The sequence below is a fragment of the Protomyctophum bolini genome, assembly GCF_963924005.1.
Source record: "Protomyctophum bolini genome assembly, chromosome: 18".
NCBI classification, from domain to species: Eukaryota; Metazoa; Chordata; class Actinopteri; order Myctophiformes; family Myctophidae; genus Protomyctophum; species Protomyctophum bolini.
Window position 1 is genome coordinate 23,281,006 of NC_137879.1, and position 19,990 is coordinate 23,300,995.

The following is a 19,990-nucleotide window of genomic DNA, read 5'->3' on the forward strand; positions in this document are numbered from 1 at the left end:
TAGGTTGTTGAACATTTTAACTTGACAGAACAGTTATGAGAACACCAACCCCAACACCCTGCATTCAGGGAAATGCCTTCTCTGTGGTGACGTATTAGATTTGGAAAACGAAACTGTCGAGTTTCCCAAGAAAACCCAGCAGACTAGTAGCCTATGGCTCCATTGAACGATACTTAAGGAGTGTACTGTACCAGCTGTAGTTGAGGACATTAAACTTACTGTTGGGCCGTTGTGCAGCTGATAAGAATTAAGAGATACAAAGTAGTAGTATCAGTATCACATTGCAGATTTTTGATTCAGGAAACGAGTCAACGACTGTCTGTTTAGTCTGTAGAATAACTCGAACGCACCTCCTGGAGGAAGCTTTATCGATCGCAGGTAGGAAAAGTATTTTATTTATTAGACGTACGGTATATTTATTCTTAACGCAACTGCTGCCTATTATTATTATTATTATTATTATTAGTAGTAGTAGTAGTAGTAGTAAAGTTAACATTTTGCCCTATTGATTTAAACAAAATGTATATAGTTCATCCTTAAACTGCTTGCAGTTTATTGACAATACGGAAACAAGAACTGTCAATTTAATATCCTCATGGTGAATAGCCAACTTTTAATATCAGCAGTTTTCTTTAAAGTTGATGTTGTGTCAAATAAGAACCTAGTTGACATTTCTGACTGGTGATTTTTGACATTGTAGAAAAATGTCCCATTCCAAACCACTCCTCGTTCCTTGGTTACGGACAAAGATTAACAGTGGGATGTACCCAGGGGTTGCCTGGACAAATCCAGAGCATACAGAATTCTCTATCCCATGGAAGCATGCTTTGAGACAGGATGCCTCAAGCACTGATGTGCTAATCTTTAAGGTACTGTAAAGTAACCTATTGTGTCATACGTCAATAACATGATTTCCTTCACATGACTTCACATCAGCCTTGACATCATATAATGTGACACTCTTGTATCAAGGCTCGTTGCTTGATGTATTGATATGTTGATATGTCATTTGCTGTATGGTATGCTGTAATTCTGATGTCAGCAGACCAGTTAAATCCTTCCTTGTGTTCATTCTCTTTCTGTCCTTCGTGATCTTCCTTCTATAGGCCTGGGCAGAGGTCAGTGGTAATGGCAAGGCTCACGGTGACCCGTCGGTCTGGAAGAGGAACTTCCGCAGTGCCCTCCGTGCCAAGCTCTTTAAATTGGTATCTGACAACAAGAACGACGCTGCTAACCCCCACAAAGTGTTCCACTGGCCGGAAGAGGCATCCCCGGGAGGTGAGGCTCCAGCAGGAATTCCATAGAAGGCACCATTTTTGACCTTCTGACTGTGGACTAGTCACACACCATGGGGCGTTTAAATAGTCCAGTAATAATGTCATTTGACCTCAATCTAATTGCAAAAAAAGCAAACTCAGCTGATTTTGCATCTTCAATATATCCTGAATAACAGAAAAGAAGTTGCCTGGAATTGTCTGAGGGGAAAGTGTTGAAAATGGCCTGTACAGTATGGCCACCATTGACATCCTATTATAAGGCAATATTTTCTAAATTTCCTTATGCTTTAAAGCCTTTAAGTAGCATGTGACATATCAAACTAGGGAGTTTTCATGATGCTGAAGCCATTCCAAGCATTAGTTTTGCACAAAAACACTCATTGGGCTACATTTTCCCATAGCAACTTGCTCAAATGTGATGATTATTTTCTGTTATTCAGGATATATTGAAGATGCAAAATCAGCTGAGTTTGCTTTTTTTGCAATTAGATTGAGGTTGTATTTCCCATAGATTTTCTGTACTAAAAGGGAATACCATTGACCTGGACATTGTGTTAATATGCCCAGAAAGTTACACAGTTGTGTTTGTTCTAGTGAATGTTTGCTCCTCCCAGCAGGCCACTAGCAGGAGAGATTGTTACATAGTCTTATTGATTTTCCAGGGATAGGCTACTTTAGATATATTTGTATCCATATAGCACCCATTCTTAGCTAATGCAGTCTTAAATGCATCTCGGTTATCCACAGAAACAGATTGCACTTTAAAATGATCACTGAAACTGTATTCATTTTATGTTTTTGAATCATCCTCTTGGTTCGGATTTACTAAACATGCATGTTTTAGTGCTGCTGGTAACGATATAAGCCACATGTATACAATTTTCTTCTACAATTCTAGAATTATTATTATTTATTATTATTATTAACAAAGAGGATGAATAAAAAAATCACATACAGTCAGACAACTTGTCAGTATTATTTTCACCTACATATTTGCTACTGGATTAAACAATAGGCCTATTGCTTTTTCACCATTTACACAAACCAAGTGAAATATATACTAAAGTGTAAATGGGTCATATAGATGAATAACATGCATATAATAATAATAATGCATCAGAATTATACACGCTTATACACGCAAGTACTCAAAGACGCTTTACTGAAAACAAGTACATAATACGAGAAAGGCGGGTTTAAAAAATAACTAATAGTAAAAAAAAAAAAAGATGATAAAAATAAAATAAGGATATATTTTAGCTTATATCGACTTACTATACTAAAAAATAACCACTTTGATTTTTTTCCTCATAGCATGTTCTTCTGCAGGATCTCAGGAGCAGGACGATCCAGGCTTGTTTGAAAACCTTTTGTTTCCTGTACAAGAAGTAAGTGAATACTGGAGTGGAATGTCTTTCTTTGGGAATTACAATGTGTGACATTTGAGGAATGTTTTGACTGTGCAGCCAACAGTCAAACAAATAAATAAATGTGTCTGTCCAGACCGACCAGATGACATCTGGGGATGATATCTACATGCCAGAAGAAAACATATTTATTCAAGGTGATAGTCTTTATCAACTTGGTTACTATTGGTAACATCTGTTTATGTCTTTCATTATGACACTTCTTTGTATCATACATAATATGAAGTGTCTAATGAAGTGTCTTGTTCGCGAAATTTCTAATCATGTTGTAAATGTAAACCCCATTACAGACCTTCCTACCATCAACTCGGATATTCTCCAGCAGTGTCTACAGGCACTGAATATTGAACAAGGTAAACCTATCACCAGTATTTATCAATTTCGTCTGCTGAGAGCAGTAGCAGTAAACAAGTGCATCCAAGGTACTTTCTTGGAAGTCATTATTTAATTTCCTCCACTTTTCCATAGCTGGCATTGCTGACTTGGACTTGCCTTCTGAACCACAACAAATTGAGGGCATGATCGCCAGACACGTGTTGCCAGAGCAACCACAGCATCCAATAGCATACGAGGATGCTGTTGGCGGAGTCGGGTTGCCTGAGCAACCAGCATATCCAGTTGATGGAGCGGTGGGAGGGGCATTTGATCCACAGATGGTGGAACAGTTCATGGATGGAGATCATTTTAGTAAGTTTATGGTTTTATGTTACTATATGATCCATTTGCTATCCATTTCTAAATGTAATTCATCCAAAAAGAAAAGTGTGACTATATCAGAAGGGTATTACAATCTCCACAGTTTCCTAAAGCCAATACAATGATTTGCCTGGCTGGCAATATTGCTATTGGATACTACATGCTGACGTCCCTCACACCTGTGAATAAATGCATCATAAAGAATACAGCTGCTTACATAAAACCCTTCTAGACTGTGATTTCATATGTATCTTCTACTATTTGTGTTCCCAGAGACTCACTTCAAGGTGTCGGTTTTCTACAGAGGAGCGAGGGTTTATGAACGGATGGTGCAAAACGAGGCTGGACTCCGACTAGTCTACAGGTACAGAACAGATCAAAATTGTAGATCGGCTATTTGAAATATGCAAAAAATATTTTCAAAATTATAAAAAAGGCAAAGAAGTTTAGGGATAAGGGGTTTAGCACTGAGGAAAATAGGGCCCCAAGTGTTCCAGTTAGTCTCAAAGCTCAGAATTGCATTAGCCATGGGTTTAAGCCTGCATAATACAACAGTGGTTCTCAAAACTTTGGATATACCTGTATGTGAAGTCTAATCATGTTGTCTCAACATTAGGCCTGAACTCACCGAGCCAGTCTATGATCAGGTCTCAGGCCTGACCCTGGTCTCTCTGCCAAGCCCCGTGGACATACATGATCAGATACAGACCGGACTCACCCAGCAAATCCTGGAATCACTGGGTACTGTGGACGTGGGAATCTCTGGCCCTTCGGTCTATGGGCAGCGCCAGGGTAAGACTCATGCCTTCTGGAGCCTCTGCAAATATGACAAGAGTGAAACGCCACAGGACATGTCCAAAGAGCCCCAATCACTTTACCTGTTCAAGGACTTTTTGCAAGGTTAGTAGAATAAGCATTTGCAAAAAACAAGAATGCAAAAGTTTTGAGCTCAGTCGATCTTCATTTCAAATGTAACTAATTTGTAATTTCTGATCGACTGAGATCAAAATGTTTAAAAAGAAGCAATAAAAAAGAGGAGTTGAGAACAAGTGTGCAGATTTATTTTTAGTTTTTGCTGTTGATCTGTTTGTCTAGCACCTAGGCTGTTGGATGTACTGTATACACTATCTCTTCTGTTCAAGAATACTACTTTGCAAATGAGCAGGTATTGTGTTGGTGGATCTGTTTACATATAAAGTAACTAGTATCTTAATGTGTTGTCTTGTCTTTCTAGGAATAATTGACTTCATTCGTGGAGGAAAAGAGTCTCCTTCCTGTTCCCTGTATATCTGTCTGGGAGAGAAGTGGCCATGTCCAGAAAACAGGCCTTTGGAGAAGAAACTAATCGTGGTGGAGGTACGAGAGCTTTTCAAAGGACCACCATACCACCATTGTCTATTTATTTACAGTTTCAGCCATAATATCCTACATAGATTTCATGTAGATTGATGGTAAAAGTTAGTAAATATTGGCTAAACATCAGTTAATAAGTCAGAAAGGTGTGCATTTCACTCATAAATCCATGGACTATTTTCAGCTAGACTTTTCAAATCTATCCACTTGCATTAAAACACAACTTTGACAACAAATCACAGATTACGTATAGTAGGCTATATCAAGGAAGTGGATTTTCATACTGTTCTAAAATCAACTGAATCAAAAGGCTTCCTCGAAAATCAAATAAATCACAGACTATGCTTTAGAGTTTAGATAAATACAAAAATGGTGAGTAATAAGTATAGTCATAGTAAATATTGTATTTGTTTGCATATATCTTAACTACATATAGTGTCCCTTTTCTGGTAACTTCCAGAATCTGAATGCTACACAGTACACAGACAGTGTAACTCCACCTACTGAAAGTGGCAAATGGGGGCTGTCATCTGTGTGTCGTTTCCGTTCATAACCTAGATATATGCTATAACTAATTTTATTTACAGTAGGACTTATCTACATGACTGCAAAGACTAAATGGAAGCGTGGAGAGGAACATGCTGTAATTTCTTTGCATTTTCAGTGCTTCCGTTAACCTGCACAGACGGAAGCATTTGAAAATTGTGTGAGCAGAACTCTTGTCTTGAGATACTACTATTCTGGACATGTCATAAAAAAATTACATTTTGTAGAACTGCTATTTTCCGCAAAGAGATTTGATTTAGAGAGAAAAGAAGCAGGGGACCAAGTATATTCCCCTAGGGCCTAGGGGACTCCGGTCAACAAAGTATATTAGGGTTTATACTTGCTATTTATCACAATTTATTTATGTGACTATTTACCTTGCTTATTTGAAGTCGCTCTGAGACTTAAAATACGAGGCTCGTCTGCTAAATGCCTGAATTGTGGTTAAAAACAAGCACATTGTACCGTATATGACTGAGGATGTGATCTAAAACAGATGTTATTTCATTGTGTTTGCTATATTTATACTGATCTGGAGAGATGGGGCTAATTCAGCAAAAAGTTAAGTACTGCTATAAGAACCCAAATATGTTGCTTAAAGGTTGTCTGAATGAATACATCGCTTATGGCCCTGGACACACACGCGCACATACACACTCACTGTCACATGCATGCACGTGCACATTGCATGCACTTTCACATCTATCTTTCTTCTATCCTCTCTGCTTGTCATTCCATAGGTGGTGCTAACATCACTGGATTTATTGAAGAGTGTTGCTGTGGAAGGTGGCGCCTCCTCCCTGCAGTCTGTGGACCTGCAGATCTCCCTAGAGCAGATGATGGAACTGTGTTAAAGCAACTGATAGTGCTTGAATTGACTCACTGAAAGTGACAAGTTTACAAATGCTACCTATGCCTTCTTCAGGTAGTTTTACTTTCATTTTATTGATCAACACGTTTACAATATTTAATTTGACAATAGAATAGATTAATGAATTACAATACCACTTAACAAATGTAAAGCACAGTGAAATCAACTTATCGAAAAGATAAAACTTGCTGGTGCTGGCTCCAGCAGAAAAGAAACAGTAAAGAACTGTATGATAGTAATGACATATTCATAAAATGACAATATTGTAGCCGTGAAATTTAACTCATGTCATCAACTCAAGAGTATCACTACATTATAATAAGAAGAAAACAAACTGAAAACAAACTCTTACAAAAAGCACTTTTCTCAAATAACATATTTTAAGTATTTTCTTTTCATCCACCCTATATATGAAACTCATTATAATCATTCAAGTTAATACAAAGGATCTTTGGAAACAGTTACACATAAAATTAAATTTTAATGGTGATGGATGATTTCACCCTACAATAATTTAGCAGACATAGCAAAAAGCATTTAAAAAATAAACAATCTAGCAGATTTACAAACACTACGGCATAATATATTTGTTGTATGTCAAATTGTCATGTCTACCAAAAGAAACATCAGTACAGTTTAGCAGCTAAACTGCAGTCTTGGTAGACACTAGACACGACAATTTGCTGAAAGGATTCCACATTATTGAATTCACATTTCAGATAAAGGTGGTTGCACACTGGTGCGTTTTGCGGATCCAAAAGTATCGACTGGCTCAGGAGGTAGAGCAGGTCGTCCAATGATCTATGGGTCGGCGGTTCGAATCCCGGCTCCTCCTGTCTACATGTCGAAGTGTCCTTGGGCAAGACACTGAACCCGAAATTGCTCCCAATGTGCTGTATGTGTTGGTACCTTGCATGGCTTCTGCCACAATCGGTGTATGAATATGGGTGAATGTGATGCACTATGTAAAGCGCCTTGGATAAAGGCGCTATAAATGCACCATTTACCATTTAGTAGGCTAATGGCTATCACTCCACTAGATCCCACTAGACATATGGGTATGTATATCGTATAACTGTCAAAATAGGTCGATTTTTGACCACTCCATTGCAGAGCTTTGTGTGTCCCTGGCTGTCTGGGTCCGTCCGAGCACGCGTTTGGTTGGTTTTCACCACCAAGTGTCACTGTTGCGCAACTTAACACACACACATTAACTGTATATATGATGATTTCGGGTGTGACAGTACAGTACACTCCGATATTCGGCCAAAAAAACACACCTGTGTGCAAACAGCTTAATTTACTATAACATACAGTTTGTTCTTAAGATTTGTGTCGTGTGGTCAGTAGGTCTAATGGTGTAGCGTCTGAATCAGTTGTTCTCCAACATTTTTCAAGCTTTCAAGCTCACTACGTGTTGCATTGCAAGTTTGTATATTTTTTTAATAGGCAAAATCTCCCAAGGATCCCTGGGGGTTCCTGGATCCTACTTTGAGAACCACTGTGTCAGTGTGTCCAGCTTTTGCCTGAGAAAAAGGCCAGGAAGCCTCTTATTGACTGGACTGTAACATGGACTGTTTGGTCCGCGGTTGGTCTAAGGAGGTCTGTGGTTGGTCAATTCATATGTCTGTCACACTTTGCCTTTTCTTATGGGGTGGTCCTCAACCACTTTTCAATCGTTTTGCAATCAGATTGGTGTTACACATCGAGTCTGTATTCAAATAAAACAAATATTTTTGTATTATTGAAATGTTTTGTATTTTCTCTTGTGTGCATCAAACATTTCCTTAGATTCTACCCATAACTTTAAAAGAACAGTTATATAAAACAGTAACCAAAAGTATTGTATACTGAAAGAAACATATTATTATATACATACAGTATAGGGTATTTATATAAAAAAGAAAAGAACCAACAAAAACAAAACATACAGTAGATAAAAGTCATTCCTGCTGGCGTTCATCTGCCTCTGTGTCACTGTCGGCGCCAGACTCTTCTTTCTCAGCCAGCAAGGTGTTCCTCAAGCCTGACATGGGAACAAGCTTTCCTTCTGCATCCAATCTCATTGGCTGGATAATATTTTCCCTGCCAACGCAACAGATAAGCCCATAAAATAAGATAGTAATAATAATCATAAACAGTACAACTCCAATTTATGCCTTAATTTTGACACAGTTCACAAAACAAATCCTTCGTGTTAACAACTTGAACCCGCGGGTGTGCCTTTTTTGGGCATGTCATTGTAGGTGAACATCTTCAAGAACTTTGGAAAATATTCAAGTTCAAAACACATGAGCTTGTAGATAAGCTATTTTTCAATGAAGATTTTATAAACGGTATTATGCACAATGTGCCACCCATTACAGCACTACCGACTACCGAGCCCATACTGTAGGTGTATATGGAATGGATATTAACTGATGTATTACTTACATAACCAATATTCGCTTATTAAATGGATCTCTAATCCACGTATTCCATTTAAGGATTGTTGTATCACCATGGGGAGAAACAAGTTGAATACAAAAAACGGTTGCCCCAAAATAAGCTCGTCTCTGGTGAAAGACGTCGGAACGGTCAGACCCACGTATGTCTGGCAAACAAGGTCTACTCGCCCCAGTCAAATCCGGCGAGCTCGGAACAGTTAGTTGGGCAAGAGTTTCACCCAGGTGGGACGAATAGTCATCTGCTGGGGAAGAGCTCAAAACATGGGGGCGAGCGTGATTTTGGGACGAGCGTTCCAGTTACCAACAAATTGTACATGCAGTAAATGAATGGAGTCTCGTCTATTAGGCGTGTATCTCTAATATAAAAGCTTCCTCAGTATAAAACTGACCTGGACAGTTTACTGAAAAGCGTGACCAGCCTTTCAGCCTCCTCTTCTTTTTCTTCCTCCGTCATCCCTTTCATGGGGTCCGGCTGCTCCGCTTCAACACGCCCCGTTACTGGGTTTACGCGGCTTTTGACCTGCCGGTATTCTTCTGTGTCTGAGTCTGAGTCGCTGGAATACTGGGTCGTGGAGCTGGAACCTTTTGGCCTCTCACCTCCCAGCAGGCCCCTGGTGGCCAGCAGGCCTGCTGCGTTGCCATAGCCCGTGTATTTGACGAAACGGCCCACTAGAGGGAAAAGGTGGTGCTTGAGAAAACATGCACAAACTCTAGTGGTCACTATGTCCGCCAAGCCGGAATGGGGCCGCGGGGCGGGGCGGGCAGGGATTATGTTTTTGCACACACACTCTTAGTAGGCCAAGGAAGAACCTCCACCCAAATTGTTTCAGATTGGCTTCATTGTGGCGCTATGACAGGAGGACCGAGGACACATCAGTGTTTGCCAATAACTTGAACCGCGGGTTATGGAATCATGACGTACAAATCGGTAAAAAAAATCGTTCTGATTTTAATGTGTTTTCAACGTGTGATCAATGTGATCAAAGCCATTAGAGGCCTGTCTGGAGCTGTACAGTGAATTTTTGGTACTGTATTTGCTGTGAGTGATGGTCTCACCATTTTCTTTGCAGAGAACAAAGATGAGGTCAGCAGCGCAGTGTTTAAGGTCTGTGTCCACGTGGGTCATGAGGCGGATCAGACGGCTCTTAACTGTACTTCCCTCCTCTGGCCTCACAGACACATCTCTCAGTGGGGGCAGGATCTGATGAAAGCCAGGGTAGGATTGCAATTGAATTCACTATATACTGTGTATACAGTGTACACACACACACACACACACACACACACACACACACACACACACACACACACACACACAGTATATTTGTTCTAACCCCATTTGATATATTACAGCCAAAATAGTGTTTCTCTTTAACCTCTTGAACCCTAGCATCCCGATTTGCCGGAAATAAGACGACTTACAAGCTCACACAGTGTCGCTTTGGACTGCAAGGAAAAATACATCCTCAGCCAACAGCCTCAGCTGTATAGGCTGTACAGAGTCAGACCGTCCTGCACCCCATAACCCATATTTCGGTCCATTTTCTGCCCACGGTCCTCTCCAACAACCTAATGTACCAATGTATTGAAGTTGAATGTGAAAAACGCTGTCACTGCACTGCAGTGAAGCTGAGTCTATTTGACAGGCTGTGTGGTTTTGTCTGCCTTACATGGTTTCTGACGTAGCGTCGTGTTTCTCTGTGGGCTCGGCAGCTCTCAATCAGGAGGTTGAGGACAGGGGTCAAATTCTCTTTCATCTTGTCCTCCTGAAAGACAGACAAACATGTAACACACAACACGCATCTGTCTTATTTCAATATTCGCCCATCATTCCTCCATATTATACACACAAGTTCCCTAAATATGTGTGCTTGCTCTGTAGTGTGTGTGTAGTGTTTCATATGACATACAGACAGACATGTACTGTATGTCAATAGAGCAAAGAGAACCAAATGGACCCTTAACAGGTGGGTCGATTTGGTTCTATTTGTACACAGTATAGATTTGTGTTGATAGTGTAGATAAGCCAAATGGCTTAATCATTAGGCGATGGATCCCAGTCAAGGACCCCCAGTTTCATATGCCCCAATGCATATCTTTGCTGTCAGGCACAAACCTCCTATCTCCATATTCTAACTTTTGGGATTTTTTCCATCTACTTGATCATGCTATAAAGCATCACACAGAAGTAGAGGGGTAGCAGATCCACAGGCTCGGGAGACTTACATTATATCTGCTACTTTTGCTATTTTGGAATTGGAATCCTGAAAAGTAACAGTTTTGGACAAATGAGGTTTCCACCCAACAGAGAAGTTGAAACTGGGGATCCAAGTTAAAAAGGTTGAGTGTCTGTGTCATATACTGCAGTAAAATAGCTTGCCCATTCACATTGGCTGCTACCTGCCTTTCTGTTTTTGCAACAAAAGCTGTATGTACTATGTATGGCGCAACGCAGATGGTGTTTTTTATTTTTATTACATTTTTTGCTCCATCTTCTACTGTTGCCCATCCTAAATACATCTTCTAATCTTTCACTCTCTGCCCAACCTCACCAATTCCAGACGTCTTTCCATGAACTCAAGGAGGAGGAGAACACAGTCCATGTTCACCCCCTCGCTCTGCTGGGAGTCGGGAGCCGGGGGGGTAGACAACAACACATCCAGACACTGTAGAGGTACAGCTGACAGCAGGTTGACTGTGTGGCTATGGGGGGCGGGGGGGCCATGCAAGGAGAACAGATAGGAAGGAGCATAACAAAAAATGCATTATTTGTATGTGCTGCTGGGTAGCTTAACCTATAACAATACATAATGTATCACTATTACTAATCAAAATCTACAATGCTAGTATAAATAAAGATATAAAATAATTGTAGTGGAGTACATTGTATTTGACTCTGAGGTGTTAGTAGAGTAGAAAAGTATAACATTTAATATATAAAAAAAACCCTCAACCTTTACACAATACAGTACATACAGTAGTTACTTTCCACCACTGTGTGGATCATACGACAAAGGATAGCTAATTAGGCTCTGGCAAGACAGGACAGTGCCACCTGAGGTGTCGACAAGCCCTTTGATGTAACCTTCATCTAACCAAATTGTACTGTTTGAGATTGATAATACCCTTTGCCACAGAGATCTGGCAGTATATCATAAACCTCTCATTGATTATGTCGCCCATGTTCAATCATTGTTCACTCTCTCACCCCAGCAGTTCATCAGTGTCGTCTGTCAGCACGCAAGGCCTCATCATGCAGAGACGAAGTACTGCCACTAGGTGTCGGTAGAGATCTGCGTTTTCCTGAGAAAGAAGGTAAAGCCACCATACAACTAGATTTAAACCACCATACTTAACAGCAACTGAGAATTAAACCCCTGTTCAGTTAGAAATCCACTGACCGCTTCTAGCTCCTGATTGTGAGCGCTGTGGGTGATGTTAAAGAGGATTTTGAGGATCTCTACAGCACGCTGAGATGCTTCGAAAGAGATGGGGGCCACTGCTGGACCCAGAACCGCCTCATACTGGTTCTTCCATTCTATCTCAAGACAATGCTCTAGAGTCGCTGTGAGGATGGACACCCCTCCTGCCTGGATCAATACAACAGGGAGAGAACATTTTCATGTCAAAGGAATTGATACGTATTTGTCTGCGGACCCCATTTGAAAATATTTTATATGCCATGTTTAAAAAAAATAGCAGATTGACACTTTATAACGACTTTATAGTTGATACAGTGTTAAGAATACTTAATAATATACTTAATAATATATAACCTGCTGAAGCTGAACTCTCAGTTCAGGCCGCAGTGCAGTCATGAGGAACATGAGGCGTAATTCATAGAACTGAACACTGGAGGGTGGTAGGTAGGCGCTTTTAGACAGGCTTTCTGTAAGATCACTCAGAATCCTGGGGAAAAGGAAAGGCGTTAATTGGCAGCCAGGTAATATCATGATACCAAAGTGAAAGGTCGTGAGAGACGTCCGTGTCTGGAATATTACAATAAGATAGAATATAGCTTAATTATAATATAGAATAAGGCAAGTCTTCCTGGGGAGGATGCTCTTGTGTATCCTCCCTCCTCGATCCTCAGTCCTCTAAACACAACATGGTGCACCAGTACGACTTCGGGTTCAAGTGAGGAGTGAGGAAATAATAAATCTGGGATGCAGGCTGCATGTGTGTGTGTGTGTGTGTGTGTGTGTGTGTGTGTGTGTGGCCCCATGACCCCACCTCAGGGTGCTGAACCTCTCTTGGGCCCAGGTGCTGTTGTACATCATATTGCACAACACCTTCATCGCTTCCTTCCTCAGCTCCTCCTCTGCTGTCACTCTGTCCTCATCCACCTCTTCCTCCTCGTCCTTCTTGCTCTCTCGGCGGTCTTTCCTCCCTCTCTCCAAGGCCCTGTGGTTGCTGCTGCTGCCCCTTTGTGTGTCATTGAAACTGGCAGGTTGGCTACCACACCCGCCACATCCTTCCGGGTCTCCGTTGTTGCTGTTGCTAAAGTCACTCTTGGCGTCTGCGTCGAGTGTAAAGCACTCGTCATCCTCCTCACCGTCTTCCATCTCACCTAGGGGTGCAACAGTTAATCAAACGGATGTTTTTTTCTTTAAAAAAACCCAAACTAAGTGTTAAATTGCTTTATATTCTGATAGTACCGTAGCATTGGTATACACAGTTTGTTCAGTAACAGGTGATTCTCCAGCTCTTGATTACCGGTAAACATAAATGCAATTTCAGGTCAAGATACCAATTGTTGATTGATACCAATAAGGAGAGAGAACTTATACAGGATACAGATTAAACACATGATATTGGAAGTGATATGACAGAATGAAATGAGCAGACAAATTGGAACTGTAACACTATAAAATTGAAGCTGACAAATGGAAATTGTATTACAGAACAAACACTCTATAATGATTACTATCGAATAATAGTCAATAATATTTTGGGTATGTTAGTGTTGACAAAAATGTACAATAGTCTATCTACAAGCTCACAATACGTCTACACAAGCAACACATTCCGTGCTTGTAGATTATCTATTTTCACTATTTTAGGTAGGTCTTAGTTAACTGATTCGCTGATCTATAAATAAATAATAATTGCTTCCTGATTAATCGATCAATCAAAAAAGTAATTGATTGCTAAGAAGATAATTGATAGTTGCAGCCCTAATCTCACCCTCATGGTCATCACTATTGTGTGCCTGTTTAGCTTCAGCGAGGGCGGTAATGATGTCGTCATAATTGTCAGATTCAGATTCTTCAGCGCTGTCACTGGAGGTCAGTCCAGCCAGCCTGGTCAGTGTTAGCAGAGCGCTGTCGGTGAGCAGGGGACTCAGAACTTTTTTATCCCTGGAGAGGATCCGTAATGTGACTAGACAAACTCTCAGCAGACGAGATTTTACTCCTGCACGAATGAACCTCACCAGTACAGCCGCTAAATTCTGAGGACACAAAGAGAAAAGTTGATATTATGGGCTAGTTAATTTATCTTTTATCTTTTTGTTGGTTAAACTTTGCAACAGGAGGAAGTGACATCATCAGGTACCTGTCTTAGGATGAGGTTGTGATCCTTTTCGTCATGCTCATCACTGTCAAATTCTGACTCCACATACTTCCTCACTTTATTCTTCCTGAACTGATCATGTGAGACAAATCAATTATTAAGGCTTGCATAAGCGTGTGTAACATAGGCCTGCATAATTCATCGTATCTGTTTGGCAGAAACCTTGTATGTCCAAAACCGTTTTAATACTCCTCAAAACCTTCACGAAATAGCACATCTACAAGCTCTCAACACATTGCATCGCGACATATTGTGGAAGTATAAAACATGGTATTATTCTTTGCAAAAATAATATATCAAATAAAAAAAGATACTACCGGTTTGCACCTGACAGTGACTATGCTCTTTGAGGTTAATGTTTTGTAAACAACAACAATATTTACCTCATCTAATTTTCTTTGCTGCAGAAGACAGACAGTCCATTATCAGTCAGCAATGGCATGTAATGGGTTGGGGTGGGGGGGGGGGGGGGGGGGCAATGACAATATTGGTGTTCATTAGCAGCATGGCAATAAATGACAGCACTTCACAGGAGCTCCTGATAACGCTGAGAGTGTAGGAAAGACACAACACATAGTACAGTATGTTCACTAATTCAATAACACTGGTTGCGCTTAATCTGCCTGAGCATGCAAGGAGAGGGGATCAGGGTCAACTGATACAGCAGAACTATTAATCACAGATGATGTCTTTGGGGAGGGGTGGGGTGGGAGGAGCCTCTTTTGTGGGAGGGGTGGGTGACTGCAGAATAATTATTCATTATACTATGTTGTTATTATGGTTGCTTTTATATCTATCCTTTATATTTGACCATACTCCACTAGTCCTTATAGCTATTGTTTTGGTTTCAGCCTGTCTTGTTATGGTTCAGCTTGTCCTTGAAGCAGCTAGTAAAATAGTGTCTGTTCCCTGTGCTGTGCTCCTTGTACTTCTCCCCATGATATCATGTACATTAAAGCATGACCATGACAACCTAGAATGTTGTCTCAGACTCCCATTGCCTCATCAATAATTACGGGTTGATCCAGAATTCCACAACATGGACACCATCTCCAGTTTTGTATTTGCTTTTTAGCCCCATTAGCAGCAGGGCTCTCAGGGTGGTGCTTGGTTGGTCCCCATCTTTGATACTAAACAACATACTGTATCTTGAAAACGTATGGGTTCACCTGTACACCTTCATGATACCCAGAAAATGACGCCTAATACTTTTGGTGCCCCCATGCATGGTCTTCCATCTGATGCCAATCATGCTACCACTAGGCCACAATTTCAACATCTCAAAATGTAACAAGCAGATGGACAATAGTTGCCATGAAACATGCCGGACAGATTCATGCTTCCTGGGGATGTACCCTGTCTATTTGAGTGACCCTCTGACCTTTTCTTAACTCTACAGCTAGTGAACCATACTTACTTTTCTTCGGTCCCTCTCCTCTACGTCGAAGAAGAAGCACTGAGCATACTAAAAGAAACAAATTATAAATATTTGTAATCATACAAAGAATTGTCTGGAATATTACAGGTCTAATAATATAGAATAAGGCAAGTCTTCCTGGGAGGATGCTCTTGTGTATCCCCCCTCCTCGATCCTCACTCCTGAAAATGGTGCACCAGTATGACTTCCGGTTCAAGTGAGGAGCGAGGAAATAAGAAATCTGGGTTGCAGTGTCTCTCTGTGTGTGTGTGTGTGTGTGTGTGTGTGTGTGTGTGTGTGTGTGTGTGTGTGTGTACAACTGTACACTGTACACATGCATCTGACCTCTGTATTGAACTCCTGTAGTTGTGTTTGAACGCCACCTCCATTCCCCTCCCTGATGCATAGGATTATCTTCTCCACGTCCAAGTCCATGCTTCCTAGACACGCACACGCACCCGCACACACGCACACACACACACACACACACACACACACACACACACACACACACACACACACACACACACACACATAGGGGAAGTGAATCCCGGCCATAACAAAAGTAACATTGCAGAAGGATTTGTTAACTGTGTTTAGACGGCACTAAACTGAGCATAATAACAATAAGAACATCATCAACATAGACTGTTTGTTTGCTTTTCATTCATTAATTATTTATTTAACCACGATTAAAAATGTGTAAAAAGGATGCACTACCTAGCACTCATGTAATTCCTATGAATGTTGTGAAGTCTTTTTTTTTATTACAACGCAGACATTAAGCAAAGACAGATTCTTTGCTCGGGATTATGCACACACACACACACACACACACACACACACACACACACGTTATCACTCCATACAGTATGTTAACTTCATGTAATCTTACCTTTATCAGATAAATGTGGATGAGCGGGTGTTCACCACGACGTACAGTATCTAGTACCACCTTCAACACTCACACTTGTTTGTGTAAATCTCCCTTTAAAATATGCTCAATTCTAATACATAATGGCTGTTCTGCACGCAATCTAACGCTCTCTCTCCCTCACTGTCTCTCTCTCTCTCTCTCTCTCTCTCTCTCTTCGTCCCTCTAATCCTAGAGATACAGGAACCATGGAGTGGTTATGATTATAATCCACTAATGGACTTTAATTCTATCTCTCAGCATATTTACCCCCACCCCCCTAAGCCCTAACTAGTGTCTCAGTGTCTCACAGACAGCACATTTTGAACACCATATAGCTGTGACCTATCTTTACCTTGATACAGTCTCTTTTACTGTACATGCACAAGATAAGACTGAACTATGCTTCTGTCTACAAAAGCAACAACTTGAGCACAGCAAAGATAAAAACATTGTAATTTTCCATCACACACTCTCTCTTTTGTTATCATATCCACCATCTTTAACGGAAATCTCTCACTCCCCTGACAATCACTAAAATAACAATTAAGGTTTTGTTGACAATGCCTGCATAGCTATTGCATAACCGTATTAATTGAAGCTATTGACAGACAGCCCTAATTAAGAGATGCAGGATCCCCAAAATATTTATCTTTTGCAGCTGCTAGTTTCAAGCACACACGTGTGCCTTATGTATTTTATTGAAAAATTAAATTAAATCAAAGGAATAATGACATAATGGAGTCATATTATATGCATGTCCTTAATCTTCAGTTCCACTAGATGGAGTCATTTCATCTTTATATGCCAACCCGTTTGTTATTTCTTACCAACCAGGTGTGTTATAATGTTTCCTCTTGAGTAAGTTTTTAAATCACACTCTCAAACAGAAGCGCAAACAGAGTAGTGCCAATGGAAAGACGTCTTGTAACAATGGAAGAAAACAAATATTTATTAATTATTTTGTTGATATTCTTAAATATTTTCCTGGTAAACACCTGTTTCCCCTGTCCAGTACATCTATCTCCTTCGAACACTTAATCTATACTTCCACAATTAACTGTGTCTTTCATCCCCTTGGTTTAACCGGTACTCCGGAGTCAGGAGTCAAATATTGCATGTGAGAAAGGTGACATGGAAGTTTCTGAGAGGGTGACATGGAAGTGTGTGACAGGTCTTCCTGCCAGGATGCTTACTGTTATGCCCTGTGGGTAAAGGAAACTGGGTGGGGGAGTGGGGGCAGCTTTTGAACAACAGGATGTGCCCTGCGTCAGCGACGATAGTGGGAGCAACGGCAGACAAGTCCTGACAAAGTCCTCTCATAGTAGTATACTAGGAAACTGTCAATTTGTACGTTTGAAGAATCCATAGGAACTTGAGACCTTAGATTCATAACAAACCAGAGCATGTAGAGTCGTGACCTTTATGAACTTGAATGACTCCACTGGGATAAACCTGCAATATCCACTGGCGCATATGCTGGATGCGGTGTGATATGTCTTGTTGCACGTTGACCCATGTTGACCCTAGTCATTCAATGCATGGAATTCAATGGCCCAAACCACACCAAAGGGTCAAGACGGTCTTAGCGTTAAATCCTTGCAACCGTTTGGACCCAAGGAGTTGCATGGTGATCCCTTTGGTGTGGTTAGGGCTTTACTGTTTGGGTCTGGATGGGTTGGTGGAGGTCACAGTTTGCAGAATGCAGCGATGCTCTGTTGGAAAGGATGGAAGGGAGCCCGGATAAATGGTTCTGGGAGTTCTCCCAGAAACGATGATTCAGAAGAAAACTATCCAGTTACTAATCAATTGTAATACTGTAGATCATGACATCGGTAGTAACAGTTAGTCAGTGTCAAATAAATAAATAAGTATGGGAATGTGGTGTTTAAAGGTATATAGCGTAAACTGACTGTTTTCAACAGGGGGTCGGGGGCCCCCTGGGGAGGGGGGTGTGAAATCCTTTATTTTTGTATCAACCACTTGACAGATGGACATTTAGCCCAACAGTTCAAAATTGTCTCACATACATCATTTAAGTTGTCTATATAAGGCGATAATGACTAAAGGCCATGAATAAAATAAATGGTACACATAAATACTACATTCAATACTACATTCAGAAAAAGAGATCTATTGCAATGGGATTTAACCTGTATGAAAAAATAAATACATTTAAATCTGCTGACTAAACAAGACCGGTTAAGAAATACACTTAAACGATAGGAGTTTTGTGTTAAGATTTAGCCTTAGTAATTTGGAGTTTATTTGTTCCGGAATTTTTTTTCTTTCTGGAAATTCCCACAACGTGCAAAGCAGCACGTGTACAGGATTTGATCTGATGGTTTAGTCAGACTGAATGGATAGAGTCATTCAATTACGAGAATGAGTGTGCAGTGTGAGCACACAACGTGGACGATGAGCTACTGTAACTACCTCAGTGTTTCCTAACCTGGCATCCGCCCCTCCCTTGGGGGAGCAATGAGCAAGGCCTTGTCTGTTTGGAGGTAGTCCAAAATGTTAAACATGTTGCACAAAATCATAATTGCGACCGTAGGTCACAGTTTACTGTGAACACCTGCAAAACCTCGCCTCGTGACACGCTCCATATATGGCCAATACAGAAATCATTACATACTGTATGTTGATCTGACCTCATCTGACCTCATCAAACCCTGTACACTCAAGACATTGCCTCCGCTGCCACCCTTAGATCTCCATATATGGAACTGTCCTGTTCTAATAATAATAATAATAATAATAATAATGGATTGCATTTTGACATTCCATATGTTGATCTGACCTCATCAAACACTGTACACTCAAGGCACGCTCCATATATGGCCAGTCATCCATATCATTCCATATTATGCTGATCTGACCATGCCAAAGAGCCAGTGCTCGCCCAGCAGTCTGCCGTCACTCAGGCGGATGCGTGCACACAAGTGTGCGTACTGTATGTGTTTTTCGCCATGTGTGTGTGCGCATACGTGCTTGTGTGTGTGTGTAGTTGAGAGCTCAGCTCGTACCAGTACAGTAAAGAAGGGGGGGCTCCAAGGAAAAAGGATTGGGAACCAGTGTTCTATGTCTATCCTGGGTTGCACACAGACAGTATATGGGCTCAGTATCAACTGGGACTCCATGCCTAATCATCAAAATAAAACCACAAGGCAACCTGTCTGGTCTTGGTCAGTTGGACATGCGTGCCAATGATTACTCAATGTGCTATTTTGGCTGCAAAACATGGCCAGATGTTAGTTACAGGAAAGGTACACACAATAGAGGCAAGACAGGAAACTGTGAGGGAGAGAGAAAGAGAGGGGGTTGTTAGGGAGGTGGAACCAGACAACCTGAGAACTTTAAAATGTGACATTAGCTCCCTGTGGACCTGTTATTAACAGGTAAAGCCTAATGGATCAATTTCCTGGAAAGAGGCTACTATATGACCACACACCAGGCTTGAAAGCAG

General features: G+C 40.9%; 2 protein-coding genes across 4 annotated transcripts; one reads left to right on the plus strand and one right to left on the minus strand.

Moving 5' to 3' along the window:
- The first annotated feature begins 133 nt into the window (after window positions 1–133).
- Window positions 134–11,867, plus strand: irf3 (interferon regulatory factor 3). Of its 3 annotated transcripts, XM_080789550.1 has the most exons (14): window positions 134–378; window positions 701–869; window positions 1,107–1,278; window positions 2,592–2,665; window positions 2,781–2,841; window positions 2,995–3,057; window positions 3,173–3,391; window positions 3,674–3,764; window positions 4,017–4,300; window positions 4,635–4,756; window positions 6,040–6,224; window positions 9,688–9,833; window positions 11,179–11,291; window positions 11,831–11,867. In XM_080789550.1, exons 2-11 carry the CDS (start codon window positions 705–707, stop codon window positions 6,151–6,153), a joined length of 1,365 nt encoding a protein of 454 aa, XP_080645676.1. In that variant the 5' UTR covers window positions 134–378; window positions 701–704; the 3' UTR covers window positions 6,154–6,224; window positions 9,688–9,833; window positions 11,179–11,291; window positions 11,831–11,867. The 3 variants fall into 3 exon arrangements, with proteins under 3 accessions (XP_080645676.1, XP_080645677.1, XP_080645678.1); XM_080789551.1 differs by lacking the exons at window positions 9,688–9,833; window positions 11,179–11,291; window positions 11,831–11,867 and adding an exon at window positions 7,620–7,902; XM_080789552.1 differs by lacking the exons at window positions 9,688–9,833; window positions 11,179–11,291; window positions 11,831–11,867 and having other exon boundaries at window positions 4,017–4,192; window positions 6,040–6,178.
- Window positions 8,114–16,043, minus strand: LOC308333591 (chaperone Ric-8A; the record flags this gene model as incomplete). Its single annotated transcript, XM_080790050.1, has 14 exons — window positions 8,114–8,255; window positions 9,007–9,286; window positions 9,674–9,818; window positions 10,288–10,383; window positions 11,170–11,320; window positions 11,826–11,920; window positions 12,019–12,207; window positions 12,394–12,526; window positions 12,851–13,187; window positions 13,805–14,069; window positions 14,174–14,263; window positions 14,575–14,592; window positions 15,609–15,656; window positions 15,954–16,043. The coding sequence occupies 14 exons, from the start codon at window positions 16,041–16,043 to the stop codon at window positions 8,114–8,116; spliced, it is 2,079 nt and encodes a 692-aa protein (XP_080646176.1).
- Between the last annotated feature and the right edge of the window lie 3,947 nt (window positions 16,044–19,990).